The sequence below is a fragment of the Clavelina lepadiformis genome, chromosome 6 (genome assembly GCF_947623445.1).
Source record: "Clavelina lepadiformis chromosome 6, kaClaLepa1.1, whole genome shotgun sequence".
Taxonomy (NCBI): domain Eukaryota; kingdom Metazoa; phylum Chordata; class Ascidiacea; order Aplousobranchia; family Clavelinidae; genus Clavelina; species Clavelina lepadiformis.
Genome location: NC_135245.1, coordinates 15,726,444 through 15,747,723, shown reverse-complemented (window position 1 = coordinate 15,747,723; position 21,280 = coordinate 15,726,444). Strand labels below are relative to the sequence as shown.

At 34.1% G+C, this 21,280-nt stretch overlaps 3 protein-coding genes across 5 annotated transcripts; 2 read left to right on the top strand and 1 right to left on the bottom strand.

Annotated features, from left to right (window-relative positions):
• Positions 1–1,377: 1,377 nt before the first annotated feature.
• Positions 1,378–9,094, top strand: LOC143463058 (uncharacterized). The gene is made up of 18 exons (XM_076961423.1): positions 1,378–1,539; positions 1,897–1,956; positions 2,073–2,191; positions 2,491–2,587; positions 2,735–2,788; positions 2,893–2,948; positions 3,066–3,147; positions 3,436–3,501; positions 3,886–3,938; positions 4,341–4,422; positions 4,959–5,024; positions 5,119–5,162; positions 5,278–5,350; positions 5,570–5,631; positions 5,789–5,900; positions 6,301–6,375; positions 6,721–6,833; positions 6,992–9,094. The coding sequence occupies exons 2-17, from the start codon at positions 1,899–1,901 to the stop codon at positions 6,825–6,827; spliced, it is 1,206 nt and encodes a 401-aa protein (XP_076817538.1). The 5' UTR covers positions 1,378–1,539; positions 1,897–1,898; the 3' UTR covers positions 6,828–6,833; positions 6,992–9,094.
• A 246-nt stretch (positions 9,095–9,340) lies between these two features.
• LOC143463060 (dehydrogenase/reductase SDR family member 12-like) lies at positions 9,341–13,339 on the bottom strand. The gene is made up of 6 exons (XM_076961424.1): positions 11,735–13,339; positions 11,268–11,484; positions 10,899–11,144; positions 10,596–10,709; positions 10,309–10,528; positions 9,341–10,224 (listed from the first exon to the last, which is right to left on the bottom strand). The coding sequence occupies exons 1-6, from the start codon at positions 11,788–11,790 to the stop codon at positions 10,094–10,096; spliced, it is 984 nt and encodes a 327-aa protein (XP_076817539.1). The 5' UTR covers positions 11,791–13,339; the 3' UTR covers positions 9,341–10,093.
• A 2,852-nt stretch (positions 13,340–16,191) lies between these two features.
• LOC143462533 (RNA-binding protein NOB1-like) lies at positions 16,192–20,151 on the top strand. 3 transcript variants are annotated; one of them, XM_076960740.1, is made up of 2 exons: positions 16,192–16,362; positions 16,682–20,151. In XM_076960740.1, the coding sequence occupies exon 2, from the start codon at positions 18,420–18,422 to the stop codon at positions 19,647–19,649; it is 1,230 nt and encodes a 409-aa protein (XP_076816855.1). In that variant the 5' UTR covers positions 16,192–16,362; positions 16,682–18,419; the 3' UTR covers positions 19,650–20,151. The 3 variants fall into 3 exon arrangements, with proteins under 3 accessions (XP_076816855.1, XP_076816854.1, XP_076816853.1); XM_076960739.1 differs by having other exon boundaries at positions 16,192–16,512; XM_076960738.1 differs by having other exon boundaries at positions 16,192–16,830; positions 17,022–20,151.
• Positions 20,152–21,280: the final 1,129 nt, after the last annotated feature.

Genomic DNA, 21,280 nt, shown 5'->3' with positions numbered 1-21,280 from the left:
AAGTCATGAGCCTAAAATAAAATTTATTTCCCAATATGACTGATCACATCATAAACTGAGACACTGGAGAACTACACCAATGAACGGAATTAAGTTTTATTAGTAAAATTGGTGGTGAGCAGCCAGTTTTGTAGGTGCCATAGTTTTTTAGTCCTTACAGAAAATTCTGTTCTTGTGGTGTTAATGAAATAAAAGTAATCAATGTGAAATAAAAACAGGGAATGGTGGAAGTAGCCTATTAGAGCCTGGATGGTTCGAGCATCTTCAGCAAACTTTGTGTAAAATGTATAAATTCTAATCTAAAACTGCTGTTCTTTGACATAACATCAAAAACGATGTTAGCTTATGCTAGGCTACATTTGGAATTAAAGTTTTAAAATGCTAGCTATGTGTTTGATTGCAGAAAATCAGACAAAATTAATGGTATGGTTTCATAATCTTTATTCTTGGATTGAAGAAATTCATTGCACGGCTTAAACTCAAGATGATTGAGCCTTGTTTACGAGCTAGTCTTAGTGGTGTTTCCTTTACCCACACATTTTTTATGTTTTTTTTTTGAAATTTTGTTCTGCTGTAATTGGCTACTGAGCAGGAACAAGTGTCATTCATGCCTAGCTAGCCCAAGCGTTTGAAGTTAATGTCAGATTAGCTAAGTCTAAATTAATTTTGGCTAACATGAGGAAACTCAGATTAACCTATTCTGAATTAACTTGCTTATGCAAGTATAACTTTAATCAGCGTCATAAACTCAGCAATGATGTTGTCATACCAAATTTTTTCCCGGCATTGTGGTGCAGAGGTTTGCCATGACTCAACAGCAGTTTTTTACTCGAAAACATTGGAGATTGTTCTCGGGTTCAGGGAAAACTTACAAGGTTACTGCCTTTACTTATGAGCAAGAAAACAATATGTACAAACTCACTGGGAATACAAGGTTTTGTATCAGAAATCTTGTACTGAGTCATGCGACGTTTTTACGTCACAATGTCCAGAACAAATTTGGCATGACAATGTAACAAAAATAACATTCCATCAGTAGAAGCTCACACAATAAAAAACTGCAGAAATAAACCATGTGGTGACAACTAAATGTAGAGCATTTTAAAGTGTGCATAGTGTTTGATCATAGATTACTCAACTTCTTGTGAATAAGCTGTTGTAGTATGGAAAACATTTTCATAGCATTTTATGCCATGGAAAACAGCAGTTAATATGTACTTGTTCAAAATCTGTTTCGGCGCAATAAGTTTTCTTCCATTTAAAATTCGCTTTGCTACTAAGAAACGTTAAGATTAAGAACGAATCTTATTAAATGATTTACTTAAATTGTTGAAAGTTTTCTCTTTTACTTTCCCTCAAACAATGTAATAAGGAAAGTGGTGGTAAAAATTTATGCCTTGATTTTCTTGATGTTAAAGTTTGTTGTTAACTTCTCATAGCATCCGGATGAGTCCAGCCTTAGTGAAACCCAACCGGTCGTCGCTCAAGACAAACCTTCACTACATATCAAGTGTGGGCAAGTCAGCACACCCCAACAAGGTAAGGTTATAAACCTGATTGCTGTGAAGCACCATTGGTATCACTTTTTATAACACATTTCTTAGTGATCTCAAAAGAGAATTATTTGTACTTTGCCTTTTGCTAACTGTTCCAAAAGTATGGAACCATAATTATTTGAATGCTGGTGCAAAGTAATGGGCATAATACTATAAAATATGTAACATAAATTAACTGTATAAGGCTTGCAATGCACAGTGTTGGTGGTGCTGTATATTTTATACATGTATGTATTGTTTATAATTTTTGAGTGGCCAGGTATTTATAACCAAGCACAAAATACTCCAGCATAGCGTTATTTGCGTTTATTTGGAAATGATGAGTGTTATTGCTTTACAGAAATGGAAGAGCTATTTAGATTGAGTGGTTATGCAACTCGTGAGATGACCACTGGGATCAGTGAGTATTCATCATTACATTCTTTAAAAAGTAGTTTTTTATTGACTCTGACAAAGAAAGTGTCAATGGATTGTTGCATAACCATTTAAGTTTTTATTCTTTTCTGCTTAATTCAGGTGTCTCACTTCTTTTATCCTTCAAAAAGAATGTTTCCTACAAATATAACTACTGGCATTTGTTCAATTTCTCCATTCAGAAAATGCAAGAAAATGACAAAAGCACTAACGAGGATCAAGTACGTTGTCATGTCATATATATAAATCTTGTACTTTTTTACTGATATTCTTGGTTCAAATGTACTGACACCATAAAGGTGCTTTTAATGGAGAAAGGGCTAGTACATTAATACAAAACTGATATATTTAATTTGTCTACACAAATGTGATAAGTTTTGGTATATATTCTTTATTTCTTGTTGCTACATTAGTCTGATGTCGTACCATTCCCAATTGAAAGCTTCCTTTTATAGTTTTCTTGTAGCTGGTAAGGTTAGAATTTAGAAATCTTTGAGTTTACAATTCTGCATATTACCAGGGTGAAGATCATGAAGACGAAGAAATTAAAACAGCTTTGTGTTCTATTCTATCTGTTGTTGAAGAAGAAGCAGATATTGAGCTCTTGTGTGAAATAGGTTTGTATCACAAAGTAACATAAAAGAATTAGTAGGTGATGTGTTGCAATTATTATTTGGAATACTGTTAATCAGCAATTCTCTTCTATAAACCAATGCCATCATTTGAGAATGATTACCTCTAATCTGGTTTAAATCTGTTTTCAGACTTCGAACAGATACTGGACCTATACACTATGGATGAGTCTGAATCCAGTAAAAGTGAGCATTCAATAGACTTTGTACCTATTCATAAATAATAGTGTGTAAAAGGCAATTTTAATTCAGAGTATGATTAACATAAAATTATGTTGCTTTTTCGACAGGTGATTCAGAAGACTCATGGACTTGCATGGATCCGGAGCTTGAACATGAAGATGATGTATGTTATCTTTTTCACTTTATGATATTGTGTTTGTTTATGTTTTTACGTACTTTTTTATGGTGATAATTTTAACAGTAAGCAAACACTCAATGCTACCGATTTGATTACTATCAGGATCAAAAAGAAGAAGATTCCAATATCGCTGGGACGTCAGTTTTCCCCAAAGAGGAAGAACTAGAAGTATTATTTGAAAAAGGTTTGTAGCAAATAAATGTATGATGTAAATTATTCCCTAGGATGTCAGGATATTTGTGGCCAATATCATGCAGCTTCTTTTTCTGGATGTTTTGAAGCAAATTTTGAGCTGTATTAACCAATATCATTATTCCACAAATAATTGTCCCTACCAGTTATGCTTTTATGAATTATAAGCGTAATTATGTTAATGTTGTCATGTTATCGAAAAAAAGAAACATACTGTTAACGAAATGCTTTTTTGTTCTGTATGGTACTCTCTGAGCTAACCGTTAAAATCTATTTTTAGAGCTCAACCAGATTCTGGACCTACCGCTATCAATACATACTATGGAGGATTTTGAGTCCAGTATAAGTGAGCATTTTATGCACATTGGTAGGACTACAGTAGATGTACTTTTGCTTTTGGGCAGTGGTCACCAATACAATGATTGTAAAGTAACACTGAATTGATCGCACTCCAATAAAAAATTCTTAAGATATTTGCTTAGTATTAGTTTTTTTTTCATGCACGGAAGCTCTTTCACTGTTCATTAAACATTTGATAAGTTAAAACCATTGAATCTTTCTTGAGTGAAGTGTAAATAACTAAACACATTTAGCAATTAGTATTGAGTTTCTTTATTGGTCAATAATTTTGACCTTTTCATTGGAAATGTATATAGCTTATAAGCCACAAAAGCTTGAGCCATCTAATTCATAGTATAACTAACATAAAAATATGTTGCTACTTGGTCAGGTCTTTTAGAAGAAGATGTCTACATGGATCTGGAGCTTGAACATGAAGATAATGTATGTTGGAATTTTTGGATTTGTGATATTCTGGATAATGGTTTTTGCTTTTGCATGGTTTCTTATAGAGCTGGGCATGACAGATTTTGATTACATATTTATAATTGTTTTTATTTATTTACATTTTTATAATGGTTATGTGAAAATATTATGAAATTTTGACTCATATGTCAGGGAGCCATGAAAATTACTTTCTGTAGGTGTGTACCACTGTTGCGTCTTCAGCTTTAATTTTCAGCTAGATAATAAAGCTAGTGCGGTTTCAATTACCCTAGTGCATAATTATTAATTATATAATCTGTAGTTACCCGTTCATGTAAGTTTGAAAATTATGCCTAGCTTTAGTTTCTTAAAACGATTAGTTAAAAAAATGCTTAATTTTGCCTTTTTTGTTTCCATCAGTATGACAAAGATGAAGAGGACAATAATGCCACAAACTCATTTTTGTCCGACAAGGAAAAACTTAAAATTTTATTTCAACCAGGTTTGTAGCAAATATTTTTTGACGTAAACTACTTCTCAATACTCAATCATGTAGAAATATGAATGGTATGTATGTTCTTGCTGTTCCTTCAATGCCATTAAGCTGTTAATGCTGTGTTTAATAATTAATTATTGCTGGCATTTTAAAAATGGTTTCTGATAAGTGTTATAAATTTTCGATTTGGAATAATGCAATGAAACTGGTCATTGCAAGTTCCCATTAAGCATGTGAGCAAATATTTTTACGTCAAAATCAGTTAACTCATTTTATGCTTTCACTCAATTGCTTTTATCTGCTTTATTAGTCAGAATGGTCACTCATTTTATCATAATTAAGAACCCTCAACTGTCAAGCCAGTGATGGGAATTCTAGAGTATTATAATGTTTGCTTGTTGCCGTGCTGCTTAAAAAAGTTAAGATCATGCCTTGAAACATTTCCCCAAAAATTTGTCAACATTTCTACCAACTTCTAATACTGCATGTGGAACTGGTATGTGTACTACAGTTTAAAGTTTAAACTGTTATTTTATTTTAAGTACTTGACCAGCTGAAAACACTGGAAATATTCAACTCAAACACTGAGGATTCTCAATTCTGCATAAGTGAGTATAGATTTGTATTTAGACACAATGATGATGTTTTAGGTAAAATGATTTTCATTCCGATTATTTGTAACATAAAACCTTTATCTGACAGACTTACCAGAGGCATCAAATACTGAACCAGCTTGGCAAGAGGAAGTATGTTACATAGAATTTTTTATCGTTTATTATTTATTTGCATTCTGCTTTCACATAGTTATTTATCATAATGCTTTAAACAGTTAAGAAATGTCATATTTTTGCTTAATTACAGCCACAGGAAGTTAGCACGGTCTCTCAGGAACTTTTGCCTTTCTTGGAGAAACATAAAGTTTTGTTTCGGCAAGGTTTGTACTTTAGCGATATTCCTATCACATTAATAGATGTATAGTTACATATAGTACAAATTGATGACAAAAAATCTGTGACCTGTGGCAATATTGTCTCTTTTATTTGGACTGCATTAGTTTTGTCATACTGTAAATTAATCATATTAACCTAGCAATGGAAGTTCTTCTTCGCACATGTATAGAGTTGTGTATTGTAAGTGCTTTATATTTTTATAGTGCTCAACGAGTTACATGTAGTGGATTGGGCATCTGATCAAAGACTGTTACAAGCAGCTGAGGTACGTTGTCAATAGTAAAACTGCTAACTAAAAAAAACAGTCAACACATCTTTTACTTATCTTACTTACATGGCAGTCGTCAGTACGCTTCAGATATTTATTTTAGAATTTTAAAATGTTGTGTGATAATATGTTTTGCAATGCTTTTTTTGAGTAGCCCAGCATTGATTTATCCGACATTTCTGATGATGACTTCTTGTACGAATGGCAGCTTGTGTTTTCCAGCTCATCGCTGTCTGAAATATCCAGTGATGATACTTACGGAGAGGGTTAGTTATTTCGTTTCTAATATTCAGCAAACAATCTGCTTATGCTTTTTATCAGAGAAGCCTCCTTTTTTGTCCATGTTTAACTTTCAAAATGACCTCATCATAATCATTTATTGTTGTAAAAATTCAAAGTATGTTTAATTACATGTACAACTAACCAATAGGTGCTAAACATGTGGATTAAAGGAACAGCTGAATATAACTTAGTTTGTGTGATAATTTGTTAACGGTAGGCAATTTCTCTTCATTCCATTGTGATTAACTCGAGAACAAAGAACATATTTGATATATTAGGCATTCTTAACATACACTACAACAGCATTACTAGTGCGTGATAAATAGCAACGATACGAAGCTTGTCATTTACTGTATAGTGTATATGTTGTTCCAAAATTTATAGATGATTCTGAAAACTGGACAAGTGATAGCAGCATGTGGAGTCTAGCATATCTCACAGAAAGAATTTCAATCCCTGGTTGGTGCTACTTTTTCCTCATCAAGTAGAATATATAATATCGATTTGATTGTGTATTTCATGAAAGTAAAATTATCGATTGCATTTTCCCTTATTTATTCCCATATTCAAACTTATGTACAATATTTAAATCCTTTGCCCAAAATTTCTAAATTTTTCAAAAACATGAAGAATCATGACTGTCATGAAGGAGCTATGGTTTGTCGCTTTATTTAAATGCAAAATATTGTGTGTAAAATTGTACGTACAATTTAACAATAGAAGTATAATAAGTGATAAGTATAATAATATAAGAGATATAATTGTTCCATTTCATTTATGTATCCTATACTTCAACCTTTAAAGATTCTCTCACAAAAAAGAAGAAGAGGAAGAAGAAAAATGTTTTTCGGAAGCTGTTGATGTGTTGCTGTCCTTTTTTGCTATGCTGCAAGAGAAAAGCTGAATATTAACATAAAGTAAATATGATTTACTTTAACAAGTGAATGATAAAATGCTTTTCTTTAGTAGAATGGGTAAATTGTTTGAAATGATGAACAACAGATAATGAACATGAACTAAGAAATCTAATTTTCTCACTTTGTGTAATTAATCAAGTTATGTTTTTTGTGTTCAGGTGATTCTTGTTCATCATGCGTAGATCCTTGTCGATTTTTCTATTTCAATTTCACTAATCTGTCCATCTTTATTTTCTTAACGACTACAAATGGTTAAATGAGTCTTTTGAATACTTCTCATTTTTGTTTGCTTCCATAGATTGTTTCCTATATTTCTGCTATCTTTCTTCCTTAATTTCTGCTGCGTTGTGTGATTTGCTCTTTAATTGTCACCTGTCACTTGATTTGTTTACAAGACGGAGAAAGTAGCAAATGTGAAAGCAGTGAGGTACACAGCCAAGGTACTAAAAGTTACAGCCACTACTTTGCATGAAGTTTTACTTTTTGTATACTTTCATATGTTTCCTTGGACGTAGGGTGGTAACACTATTCTGTTGCATGTACTTTACCATTTTTTGCTTTCGTTTCATTTTAATTCTGTTTAAGTTTTATTTGAAAGCATCAAGTGATTGTAGCAGTTTGGCGACAATCTAAACCCTCTCCCTTTTAATAATTTTAACCTTAGCCCTAATTCTTAGAATTGAATTGTTGCAATACCATTGAAACACCACTGTTTCTACGGGTGCAAGAAAAAAGAAAGTGCTTCCAAATCGGTTGCAGTTTGTGCTACTTTGTCTTTCATCTGGCTTTTTCTCACATTGTTGCTGCTTTTACTTGCAAAGCGTCCTTGTTTGAAACAAGGCACTAAACCCTTCACTTAAAAAATGGAGACATATTGAGATGTTAATGATATCAACTGTTACAGGGTACACCCTTTGATGGCGGATTAGTTGCTAATTTACAAACTAGTTGTCAGGCTCCGGTCACCATATTCAATTTCAGGATTTTTTAGTCCTATTTGACTAATTACTCATTGAGTTAAGGTGGCATATTTGCTCTCTGGCCGGTTCTCTGTACAGCTCACTGCTAATCTAGTCTTTTTATGATGTCATATTTTATCGGGTGATTCTCATTTTGAACAATTGTACGTTGTTGTAGCCATTTAAAACTTTTTTATGAGTTACTTTGATACGTTGATGTTTCTTAAGCAAGACTTTCGTGGTCCAAAATCTATTGTAAAACAGGTCGACTTTCACACAAAACCTGAGACTCAGAGCTAATGATTTTATTCCATTTGGTTTCGTAACAACTATGGCTGTTTAATTATTTATTGGAAAAACATACTTGCAACCTATCAGTACAGATAGTTCAAATTTCGATTTTTTGTCCCATAGTTCGAAAATGACGCTTTATAGAAAGGGCAGTAAAGGGTTTTCCATTCTATTTTTCACGACTCTAATATTGTAAAACAATTTGACGTAAAGAACATTACCCAAAGAATAGTTTTAATGTACTTTTTAACTATTATAGTGACTCTGGCTGTTAAGTTATAGCATTCTAGTGAGCCAACAGTATAATCCTAATCCGATATAGTAGCTATTGGCCTGGAGATTTTGTCTAACGCTAAAGTGATAATCTAGCGGCATTTAAGAGTACACTGGTTTGATTTTTGGTAGTCTCCAAAATAATATATAAGTATTGAGCAAAATTCAAACTCTGTAGTTTGCCTACCCTTGACCTATTTTAACCACATTTAGAGGACTAACAATGATTTTTCAAAATGACAAGGTTATTTTACACAACTTGTCTTTTTCGCCCCTTTCTTTAACGATGTGTGTTTAAAGCAAATTTTTCCATCTTTCGTGTGTTTAAAGCAAATTAACAATTTGTGCCCCTAGCATTTCTTAGTTTTTTCGATAACTTGACGTACTGTATGCTCTCTTTCCGTATGTTGGCTGTCTTGCATGTGTTTTGTTTGGTTTCCTCAAGGTGGCCCTTAAACTTCGGTTAGTGGCATCTGGCATGCTATCCATCTCCACCTCCATTTCAGTGACAAGTCATGTCATAACTGTTTGCGTTTATGTTCTGCAGCTTTTGATTTTTATTACTTCCTACTTCCGCAAAAATTAGGTGAGCTGTCATACTCTGGACTGGATCAACTGTATTAAGTTGTGGTACACTAAGACACATTGTGACTTCCTTCTTTGAACACTAGTTTGTTTTCAAATTTTTATGTTTTTATTATTTAGTTCTTTCTTAATCTTTTTTTACTTTTCTTCTATCTTCCAATCTTATGTTCCTCAAAATCCAACTCCACTTCCAAGTAGTGAGGAATGGGAAACACTGGAAATATTCCAGTAGGCAAACGGAGCTCTGGTGCAGTATTTATACCTGGAATTTTTCTTCAGATATCTAATCTTTTGCCATATTTGCATTAAAAGTTATTTGTGGCCCTAAACTAATTGTATAAAATGAATGCACAATAAAAGAATCTGAAATTGTTTGTGATTTATGACCACATTCTCAGGTATTCTAAATTACTTTTATTAAGTTGCAAGCGTCTATAATAAAATAAGCAAAGAACACAAGATCCGAAAAGTTTTTCCGTAATTGTATAACCTGCAGTTTAAACAATACCTGATGTTTTGTGGTTCCTTTAAGGAGGCGTCAAACACCTAAAACTAAGATCTTTATGAATTTGTTGAACGTCCTACGTAGGGCCTATTTAGACCAATCAGAAGGCAGCTTGGTTGGTTTTGTTTTCTAACCTGGGAGTTACCCTAGCAGTTTACGTGCTTCAATGTCCCAGGTCGTGTGCAGAATTAGGCTAAAAATTAGCATTAAAGTTGCTAAAACTGGGTTTTTTAGACCAAAAATTCTAGTGTTTATTTTTCGCCTCTGTAAAAAAGTTTGAATCATGGTTTTTTGATGGCATTTTATGGAATGGTGGTTCAAAGCATACTAAATTGACATGCAAAATTTTAGAGAGCCCCATGGAAAATTTTTCGAGTAATCAGTCTTTTAGTAAATTCACTGTATAATAAAGCAAACAAAGAATCTGTGGCATTTTTTGGTGTTTGACGCCTCCTGAAGCAAGCGTCTTTTAAAAAAAAAGCAATGAGTGAGCATGGAAGATTTGAAGTTTTTTTCAAAACTTTATAACTTGCCGTTTAAGCGGTATAGGCTACCAATTATTAACATGAATTGTGCAAAATATAACCTGTTCTGTTCATGCAGAGAGTAACTTATAGGGCGTTTGTTTAAAAAGAAATAAAACTCATTTAAACTTTGGTTGTTTCATCGATTTTACAACTTGCCACTGTCTGGGTCATAAATTGATAAAAATCGGTTCTCTCTTGTTTCGTCTCTTTTGTGTTTGCAAGGAATAAATGCTTTGTGACGACGCAGCGGTCTGTTAACACAAGAAACAAATTAAGTACTGGTACATAGGACGCAGAATGTCACTGAAAAAGATTGAAGTGTAAAGTGAAATTACCTTGAAAATAACTGCCACTTGGATATGCAAGCGCCACTGGAGAAAGGGCAAGCCAGGTTACTGTGTCGGCACCTTCGTCGGAGTTTCGAAATTTATCCTCCATCTTAACGATGAAGTCTCCCAAACCCCTCCTAGCAGCAGGTGTGTCTACCCAACCGGGGTGCATGCTTGAAAAATGAATTTCTGGGTGCTCGGCCGCCCAACAATCTCCAAGTACCGTCTATATTTTTGTGGGATTTGAATTAATTTTTAATTGTTTCTGCAGGGTTTTGTTATGAATTGTTTACCATTTGCCGTTTGCATTGAGCGTACGCCAGTAATCCATCGAAATCCTTTTCCACTTTATCGAAATAATTTTTGTTTAATTTTTGAAGAAGCATTCCTGCAGATGTTACAATCACCTTAAATACATGCAACGCAGTTTTGACTGACTGGAAACAACCGAAGCCTAATTTAAACAACAACTTTAGTTTTGTTTGTCAAAAAATATAACACAGTATCCTATAATACCACTATGGCAGAAAATAAATGTTTAGGCTAATCTTCAAAACCCTGAAAAAATTGATAAACATGAATATTGTCGCACTCACCACTCTCGGGTTGTTATTGCTTGCCTTCAAAAGAGGAATCAGTCCAAATGTCAAGGCTGCGGGACCGACTACGTTTGTTGCAAAATTCATTTCAAAATTTTCGACCTCGCTTAGCCGAAATTCTTGAATCATTTCCCCGGCATTGTTAATTAAAACGTCGAGACGTGTGTGGTTTTTTGTGAAGTCGTCTGCAAATTTCAGCACATCGTTGACACGTGAAAGATCCACTATGTGAATGTGAATTTTCTGAAGACAAACAATAAACACATTTGTACAGTGTCACATTTTTAAACGCAAACTTTTTGGTAACTTTTTAGACATTGTTATTTCAGAAAAATAGAAATCCGAAAAACTTTAACCAAAACTTACCGAATTTTTCGTCTCGTTAACAATCGAATCCTTTGCTTTCTGGGCTCTTTCTGGGTTTCTGCAAATCATATGAACTTCACCACCCTTTAACGCAATGCTACGCGCCGTTGAGTAGCCGATTCCGCTGTTGGCTCCACTTATCATGAATACTTGCCCTGTGACGTCAACATCAACATCGTTGTTGTCGAAAGATCTTGAAGCGATGACAAATCCATTTCTGTAATTATAATTTCAAAGAGCTTGCAGTTGTGATAAGGAGGTTTCAACATTTCTACTTTATTTTAATCATGAAGTTTATGACTCTGTCAGGTGATGTCATGTATACCTGACAAGGCAAAGACCGAATTAATCAATTAGAGCCATTTGCCATACATAAGCCCACACTAAACATAAATTTCTAAGTTAGAAAATATTGTAAAAATAAATAAAATATTTTTGGGAAATGTCTTTTACCAAGTTGAACTCACTTTGTCTCGTAGATGAGACCTTTCAAAAACAGAGCAAATTTTCTGTATGCGTCCATCTCTCAATACGGTCACTCCAACCAGCAGGTAAAGATATCAGTTACAGTAAATTAAAGTTTTGAATTCCTTATAACGACACAGTTTGCTGCCGTTTCGTTATTGTAAAGAAGTAGGCCTGTTTACTATTTTCTGCGTTATTTAGCGTCACAAAGCATTTATGAATATAGTTGTTGCTTAAATGACGTAATGCGCTTCGCATAACAAACGCAAGAAACGTAAAGGAAGCTTTTCGTTGAGTTTGCGAGCGGTTACGTTTCTTAAAATCGGTGACTCGTGTAAGTCAAAACCATGAGCCAAGAAATTATCGCTCCCTCCCTCCCGAAAAAAAAACAAGTTGATTATTTGTACATAATTCAAATAATTTTTATCGAAGCCTATACTTTCTGTAACCAACTCCGGCATTTCTGCATCTGAATTTTCTTTTAATTCGGCTTGCCACTCTGACGGCGACCCGGGTGTGATCGGCAAATAAATTTCAAGAAAACAACAAACTTTGTTGTTCCGAATTGCCATAAGGTAACCATTTCTGACTTCTTCGCCTTTCAGCCGACGTATGAAACAGCTTCCAACTCTGTCATCAGTGGATACATAGACGATGTTGTTGATAGTGATTTTGAATCTTAAAATCTATTAGGATAATGACGATCCTGTCATTTTAAATAACACTGATATTAAAACATGATCCTTTCAAAGCAGATTATGGGTTATTATTATTATTCTCCTTGATTATTTTCTGTTGTGGTTTTAACTCTCTAATCAGTCTTTAAACTTTCAGTCTCCAGTTTTAGTTCTCTCCCTCTCCCTCTCTCTCTTTCTCTCTCTCTCTCTCTCTCTCTCTCTCATCAGAGTTTTTAGAATATTATTTTATATAATCTTTTTCCTTTTGTTGTTAATCTTTTGTGCTTTTTGTTCTCTCTCTCAATTTAGGTGATTTTAAATAGAAATTAATTTATAATAACTTAGTTACATTTAAGGGTACTTTCAAAAAGTAAAAGATTTTCCCTGTTCTGAGCCCTCGATATAAGCATTCCGACTAGTTTAGCTTCTCTTCATGTTTATAATGAAACCAAAATACTCAGACTAATTCAGTGATTTTATCTCTTATTGACGAATCTACTCTCGTATTGTTTTAAATTAGCTGACTAGTCCATAAATTCGGCAAACTATATTTACAACTCAGAAACGCGAAATGTAACCTGAAAATAGCAAAATTCCAACACGTTCTGGATTTTCTTGTGTTAGACCGAAATAGACGACACGCACAAGTATTGGAGCATTCCGCTAGTTGAACGTTATTGCTGTTGCTGTAGTTTGCGATTGCAAGAAAAACGCCCTAAGTTCTGAAAACAAATAGTAATTTTCAATATTAAAAAATTGAAATCTGAATCTATGGATCTCATTCCAGAAAGGTTAATGAAACTGTCAGGTCGCAATCGTATACGCGTTACTTATTGCAACTTATCTTTTAAAGCTTCTATATTTTTCCTCTGTAGTATATGGCCTATACTTTCTTGCACTTTTTTCGAGACAATGTATTTTTTACAATTTCTAACAAAAAATGAGGTTAGCTGAAGTATTTCTCGTGTTTTTATATCAACTCTTACACCTTACAGTGTAAGGCTTCCACCAATACGCGATATTGCGTCAAACCTATACACGTCTTTCCTGTTCTATATAGATTCTTATTTTTTTCAATACACATATCTGTCCACTAATGCTTTGTTTACAATCTTGAGATGCAGCATAACAAACAACTAGGCTAGATGTTGCGGTAAGGGAAACTGTCGTAGGTAACCTTCGACGTACGCTATGATGTCATAGATTAGTCACATCATAGGTAAACAGCGATGTGACGCCAACAGCATTTTCACACATTTAAAGCTGTCACGGATGCTTGTACAGTCTATTGGCCTCGCTTTCAATTTTCTCGTAATTTTTGTCTTAACTTATTTTGAGATGAAGCTTTCTTAAATACTTCTGCTGGTCTTTCATTTTATGCAACTGATTTTTTGAAGGTCATTTGAGATCGAGACGATCAAAGATTTTGGCTTGACATGTTCTTCACACAACCTTTTGACCATAGCGCAAATAATGATTGCCTTATTTTATTTAAATCAAAGATAATTCCATCCTTCGCCGTCAATAATAAGTAATAACACACCTTTTGGAATATATAATTACGTCAGTTGATCTAAATACCTTTAATCTTACATTAGTTGATCTAAATAAGTAAAACAGTAGATTGACTGCTCAAAGTGTAGATTATAAGTTTTTTTAATTTGCCTTCTCTTAAGGAAGTAAAACTGTACTTTTCTGGTTTATATGACATGAATATCGCCTGTCTAATCATTCTGTCATGAAACAAATAAAGCAATGTCACTGATTGTTTTTATTAACTCTTTTTAATAGGTATTAGTAATGTTTAATTTATCTAGAAATTGAATAGAAAATAATAACATTTACTTTAAGCATTAAAATTGAATTTCCAGATGCCACTTATAAAGATGACTAGCCTATTTTACATAGCATTCAAGTAAATTTGGATAACTTTTAAGAATGGGTGTTTATCATGCTTTAAAACACATTCATCGCGTTAATCTTCATTTTAGGCCATTTTGATCTGAATATATCTTTGATTTCCACTCTAAATACCAAAATTAAGTTGATGTTGGTTTAAATTATTTGATTGGATATTTGCGACCGATCATTAGTTTCAATTAACGGTACCCAGTAGTACTACACCGTTGTAATGCCCTTGGGCAAGGTATTAACGACACTTATTAGGTATTAACGACCTCTTCAATAGACCTGGTGGACAGTTCTAAACTTGGGTATTACTAAATAAAAATTAAAAACCTAAAATGAAAAATGTGTGACAATCGGAACTTGCATAAAGGCCAGCTCGGTAACCGATGCTCGAGCGATGAGAAATCATTGCCGGCGTAAGTCGTGCTTTGATTGGGGCAAAGACTTTCCTCAGTTCGAGGGTAAAGATTAATTACCATACCACCATACTAAATAGTTACTAGACTTATCAATTGTATTATATACGTATACTGTCGGGCTCTAGTTTAATCCATATTCTGACTCCGATAAGCTTTCAGAAAGGCAGAAAGGATTGCATATTCAGTTCAAAAACCGTCCAAACTTATCAGTTAAACGTACTTTGTAAATTAACATCTCTCGATAATTGATTTAATTAACGTTCCAACTATAGACATAGCGTTCGAAAAATATTTAACACATATAAACTCTGCAGGCTTACATTCACTTCACTAAACATTCTATGATTATCCAGTAGACATTTGTTACCATCTCGTTTTCATCTCCGAGACTAAGGTCTGCAGCCTATACGGTTGTACATAGGCCTAAATGTATACAGATTTAGAGATTATAAAGAAACAAATAACTATCGATTCTTGAATAATTATGTCCGGTGTTATTGCCATCGGTGTTCATAGTTGTCAAAATAAAGTCATAAAATCATTTACGTCCTTTTATAGTAGGGAAAAAGCCATGTATAAAGATAAGCTCATAAAACAAATCTAAAGCTTGCGCAATAAAACCATATGTTTAAATTTGACATTAATTTAATGGTAGGAAGAAACAGAGCCTGTTGATGTAACTAATGTAGGCCTAACTAATCAATAATCATAATAGGTGCGTCATTTAATTTTTTAATTTCATAAAGTCTAACTACAATAATTAGGGTACATTTTGACATTCAGAATGGTCCCAAATCTTGATAGGCCTGTATGCATGGCGGTAGTCTTGGGAATGAAATTTAATGATTTACTCAATTCATTTATGCCGGTTTCAGCATAAAGACGCAGGTTGAATGTTAGGGTTTGGAGGATCGAATCGAGGCTACATATGCAAGAATTTTTATCGTGGTGTCGGATGACGTCATGTCTTATCTGGATTTTATTTTTTTAAAGAGATGCATTAATTATCTTCCGATAAGAAAGATCTCTTTGTTTGAACTGGACTTTTGCGTTGTAACAACTTTGCTTTGATTTAAGGCCAACTTGTTTTAGGACTTGCCCCTGACTTTAAAGATATCGTCCAGTTGACTTTTTGAAAAGGGACATAGTTGTCTGAACCATTGTGAAAATTACTTCTGCTAACGTCGAGAGTGTTTCCAACAATAACATACTTTTTAGCAAGTTTCACTCTAAAATTAATTATTTCTTAAAAATTGAATACTGTTTGCTATTTTTTTTTTTTATAAAAACTCATTAGTGTTCATGAATTGAATAATTTAAAATCTTTCCAAAAGACTTTACTTTGTTACGTTATGACGAAAAGACCTTTGTGTTTTTCAAACTTTTATTGAAAAACACTGCACTCACGTTGTAGTTATCGACCGACCAGGCCCTTGGGTTTTCCATTACCTTTGGCCGTGTGCCGCTGACGTTGTGTGAGGTGTGTAAGGTGTGTAAGGTGTGCAGCGGTGCTAGTCAACGATTACCTAGTATCGGGGTCGTTGAAAAGAGGTTAGGTTCTCTTGTACTTTTGCCCTCCTACGTACTTGAAAGTCTGAATAGAAAGGAGTTACGGACCTGTTGATGGTGAACAGTTCTAAATTTGTGCAGTACCGGTGCCGGTAGCCTACCGTATGCCTACGATACCGGCAGGCTATAAAAAATCAACAATGAGAAAAGGGCTCCATTATTTCACCGGAAAAATCATGCATTTGAAGCTATTTTTCTCAGTTTCTTGTAAACCTAACTTCAATGTTATAACATAGTAACTTCGCTAACTTAAACCTAAACTAAATCTACCTTCTAATCTAAATCTAACTTCAATCTGCCAATAAAACCTTAAACAGCTAAATTTATCTTTTTGCATAGCCAATCTCCTAACCTAACCGCCTACCTTTAACCACAGGTTGTGTGACCTACATACGGTGAAATAGTGACTTCGACGAAAAAATGTGCGACAGTTGGAACTTGCACAAAGGTTACCTCGGCAATCGGGGCTCAATCAATTGAAATTATCGCCGGGTTTAAGTCGTGCAAAGACTTTCCTCACTTCAAGTAATTAAAAAATTACATCCATCCATGCATAGCCTATGGACATTTTCCTTAGGCCTAGTCCTTATTTTACATTCCTTCGTTTGTAATTTTTCCTTAAATACCCTTGCGTTTTCAACTTTGTTCAATACCGTACTTTGCATTACGTTTATCAGTTGAAAAGTATTTATCTGTTTTTATTCGTTGGCCAACAGATGCTTCTTATGCGAGTACAATAGAAAAGAAGATCCAAACAATTTTGGAACTCGACCAGAAACAATTGATTAGCATATATTAATTAGTATGAAACACAATGCTATTTTAATTACATATCTAGGCAAGCGCAGTTCTAAGTGCACGACCTCTGAACCTAGAGTCCTGTAACCTACGAAAACATATTTGACCTTGCCTTATTATGTGCATATACTTTGTTTAAAGTTGGCAATTACTTCTCTATCAAATTCTGAGTGCCTTTGTCTTTGGTTGAAATTGGTGTACCAATTTACATGCCCATTTGACATGAGCATTACTTGCATTATTAAGACGTCACGCCATTTCAACGCAAGAATAACTGAGCACATGCAATTGGAATAGGAATACACCAAATCTACCATAAAAGATCATATTGAAAGTTGCAGTAAAGTAAACATCATTATAAATAATTTTAAAATTGTAAAATCGTGCGAAAGTGACTACAAAGTCAAAATTAAAGAAGCCTTTTTTATTAAGCAACTCAATCTCATATTCAACAAACAAGCATTTAAAAAGGGATTGTCTTTCCTTTTGAAATTTTTCCGATAATTTATGTTTATCATATTTATTTACCTCCCCCTTTTTGGTTATAATATCAAATCACCATCCCCATTCAGTTTTAAAATGATTTTGCAAGATTTAGTTATTATTGTTTTTTACCAATTTTTTGCCGTATAAAATGGTCATGCTGTTCGTTCGATGTCTGAGTTGGTTTTACACTTTACCATTGCCCTTAACTTCATCCAATTACTGCAGTGCAACTTTGTCGCAAATATCGTCAAAACATTTTTCTCTCATCTGTATGGTGAACTATAAATTATAAATCCTGGATTACTTCGCTTCACTCTGAACATGGACTAAACAGAAGTCCGTGACATGTCAGTGTTTTTTGGTGTGTAATAAAATATTATTATGAATACCCCTCTATTTTTGTATTATTTACAACAATTTAGTATACTATATCAGTTTCGACCCTACCCAAGTTAAATAAATATATAATATAACAGAATTGATAAGGTTTTTAATTACAACTTTTAGCATAAAAAATTTGAGAGTAACTGTTTGTGGGATTGGGATTATCTATTTTATACTATTTTAGAATATCGAATCTAAAAGTATTTGGTTCTTATTTTTAGTAATTATTTTCTATATGTATATATCGTTGTGGTTTTTTATCTTTTCCAGTCTGATTTTAGCTTGACTAGTTGCTACATTCATGAATTTGTTTCGCATAACTTCCCAAAATCGAATAATATAAAAGAGTTAACATTTGTAGTCATTCTGTTAAGTGACATCTTAAATAATATGCTTTGTTTTTCCAGCACTGGGATTCTAGATATCCTGGTATATAAAATTTCAAAATGAAAGTTGATCATTTAGTTGTTGATTCAGGTGGTTTCCTTCGAAACGCTGATTTAAAAGAATTGGGCACAAAAATTTACACATGTAGAGAAGTAGTAACAGAAATTAAAGATCGTGTGACACGAAGAAGACTTGCTGTTCTTCCATATGAGTTAAATTTTAAAGAACCTTCAAGCAGTTCAATTCAAAAAGTAATTGAAGCTTCAAAGAAGTCAGGTGATTATGCAAGCCTGTCGTCAGTAGACATAAAGGTCTTAGCTTTAACTTATGAGCTCACAGTACAGCACAAAGGTGCAGATGACATTAAAGACAACATTGAAAATAATTGCACTGTTCAATTGGGTGGAGACCTGCAGAGTGATATGAAGCTGCCAGGATTTTTCTTACCGGATGCACAACAAGAAAACAGCGAGGAAGTTCAACTTGTCGACGAAACTGCCCATATAGTTATTTGTCCTGAACAGTTAGCAAAAGACATCGAAGAAATTAATTTAAATGAAGAAAAATCTTTGGAAGAGGTGATTAATTCCGATTTGAAAGACTCTTCCTGTCTGGATGCAGATGGTTTTTCTGATAAAGCTCTATGTCCTAAGACAGGAGACGATGAAGATAATGGTGGATGGATTACACCTGCTATGTTGCGTGAAATGAAAAGTGAACAAGTCTTGGAGTACAAAAAAGTTATACAAGTGGCTTGTCTAACTACGGATTTTGCAATGCAAAACGTCTTGCTGAAAATGAACATAAACATAGTATCAGTAGATGGCATGTTAGTAAAAACTATGAGAAGTTACGTATTGCGATGTCATTCTTGTTTTGAAGTTACAAAGATTATGACCAAAGTCTTTTGTCCAAAATGTGGAAACAAAACTCTGAAACGAGTGCCTGTTGAAGTCCAAGAAGATGGCAGCATGAAGATGTTTTTTTCCAGAAATCCAAAAGTTTTGAATCCCAGAGGCTCAAGGTATTCTCTTCCCATGCCCCAAGGTGGGAAACATTCCCGTAATCCTATTTTATGTGAAGATCAAGTTGTCCCACAAGATAGACCGAGTCGCAAGGCTCTTGTGAAGACAGATGTGTGGAACGAGGATTATGATAATGCTACATCGCCATTTATAATGAACGATACAGAGAGCAGGGCATTTAGGCTGGGTGTTCGTCCTGGAAATAGCAGGAAGCAACGTAGGAATCCGAACGCTGTTGGAAAGAAATTTGTAAAACAGAGATAAGCATGACGACTTTTTTTGTACTGTGTCATGACTGATCTTCCACTTTAACATATTGGTTTAACGCAATTTTCTTTACATTGCCTCTGCTTTGCGAATCATTATGTTGCTGTGTTGTGTTGAAGTCGATCATTAGGTTGCTGTTTTTTGAACATGGTCGTTTGTAATGGCTTTTGGTTGGTGTCTCATATAGTATAAGGTTTCCAATCATAATTTTATAAAGTCATTGACAACAGAGTTAATTATGACACACTTTGATCAATAGCCCATATTATTGTAATTGCATTTCACCAAGTACAGCTGCTGTTGATCATGGTTTTGTTGGACCGGTTATGATATGAAAGGAACAGCTACCCACCATGCTTTTAACATTGCTTGATATTGTATGATAATAAGATAACTGCCATTGCGCGTTATTGAATAATTATGCCAATTTACTACAGTATGTCAGTATACGCTTGAACACTTTTTTGTGTAAATATGAATTAGTGCTATAAGGCAAAACGGTCTGCTATATATGTTAATGCAGTGTAAATTTGACAGTAGCCACCAACACTCTTGAATCATTTTTAACTGAATAGAGCCTTTCGTCGCTATTCAGTTCACTGTAAAACAACCGCATGATGGCGCATTTGGACAAATTACGCCGTTGTTGTGACGTTTTTACTAACAGTTAAAAGAGGGAATGTGTTAATGAATGAAATCAATTTTGAAAGAAATCCCAAGGTGCAGAACCGTCGTAAATTATGTACATAGTCTACAATCTACATCGATGAGATAAAGGCCATTATGTCAATGGAGGGAAAAGTGATTGCGCACGCTGCAACATTACAAATAGCAATTTGCTTGAATCGCTGATTTGCACTCGTTGATAATATTTTAATTGGTCGATCACATGCACCATAATGAATTATGATCCTTAGCCTATTAGATTTTAAATATCTGTCAAAACAAATATTGCTTTACTTAATGGCTCAGTTTACAGCTTTCTGACTGCAAACCCACGAATCTGATAGGATATACGTTAAATTAAGGCTCGTGATTGTAAGTGGTACCAGCGTATTTGTAATGGTATAAAAAACACTGCAACTCCACAAGGAATGCCGTTTTCAGCAAAATAGCCACTATTTCAGAAGAAATTATCGTATAGATCGATCGATATATTGGCACCAGAAAAACTGGAAGGGGCCAAATTGCTTGTAAATATTTGTGATTTGCAAAGTATGAAAGCGCAGAAAACATAATTAAGAAGTTAGGCATGTCTGCTGTCTTATAGCTGTAATAACCAAGTCCATTTTTCATTTTGCTGAAATTATGGTATATTAAATGTCAGTTTGTTATTTCAACACTGTGAGCGAAATAAAAATTGGCCTGTAAATAGAGGACAAATGCAAGGAAAAGTCACGTCAAACAGCGTATAGCGTTACCAAACGACGCATTTTGGAGAATAGTAAAAAAGCACATTAAAGTCGCAACCAACCTGCTGGCATTATATGATTTACTGCAGATTATTCTGACTTCGGGTTAAATCAGGGGTTTGGTTTTAAGCGGAATCAAATTAAATCTCCTGTCAGTTTCAGTTGGCGACCCAGATTTCCTTATTGCACAAACCATAGTACAGTGCAGAATAAGTT

Excerpts from the sequence above, each read along its gene's own strand:
- LOC143463058 (XM_076961423.1), top strand. The coding sequence starts at position 1,899 with ATGGAAGAGCTATTTAGATTGAGTGGTTATGCAACTCGTGAGATGACC. Across the intron at positions 5,025-5,118 it reads GGATTCTCAATTCTGCATAA|ACTTACCAGAGGCATCAAAT; the intron begins GTGAGTATAGAT and ends TTTATCTGACAG. Across the intron at positions 6,376-6,720 it reads AGAAAGAATTTCAATCCCTG|ATTCTCTCACAAAAAAGAAG; the intron begins GTTGGTGCTACT and ends CAACCTTTAAAG.
- LOC143463060 (XM_076961424.1), bottom strand. The coding sequence starts at position 11,790 with ATGGACGCATACAGAAAATTTGCTCTGTTTTTGAAAGGTCTCATCTAC. Across the intron at positions 11,485-11,734 it reads GGTCTCATCTACGAGACAAA|AAATGGATTTGTCATCGCTT; the intron begins GTGAGTTCAACT and ends TTATAATTACAG. Across the intron at positions 10,529-10,595 it reads CTCAATGCAAACGGCAAATG|ACGGTACTTGGAGATTGTTG; the intron begins GTAAACAATTCA and ends ACAAAAATATAG.
- LOC143462533 (XM_076960740.1), top strand. The coding sequence starts at position 18,420 with ATGAAAGTTGATCATTTAGTTGTTGATTCAGGTGGTTTCCTTCGAAAC.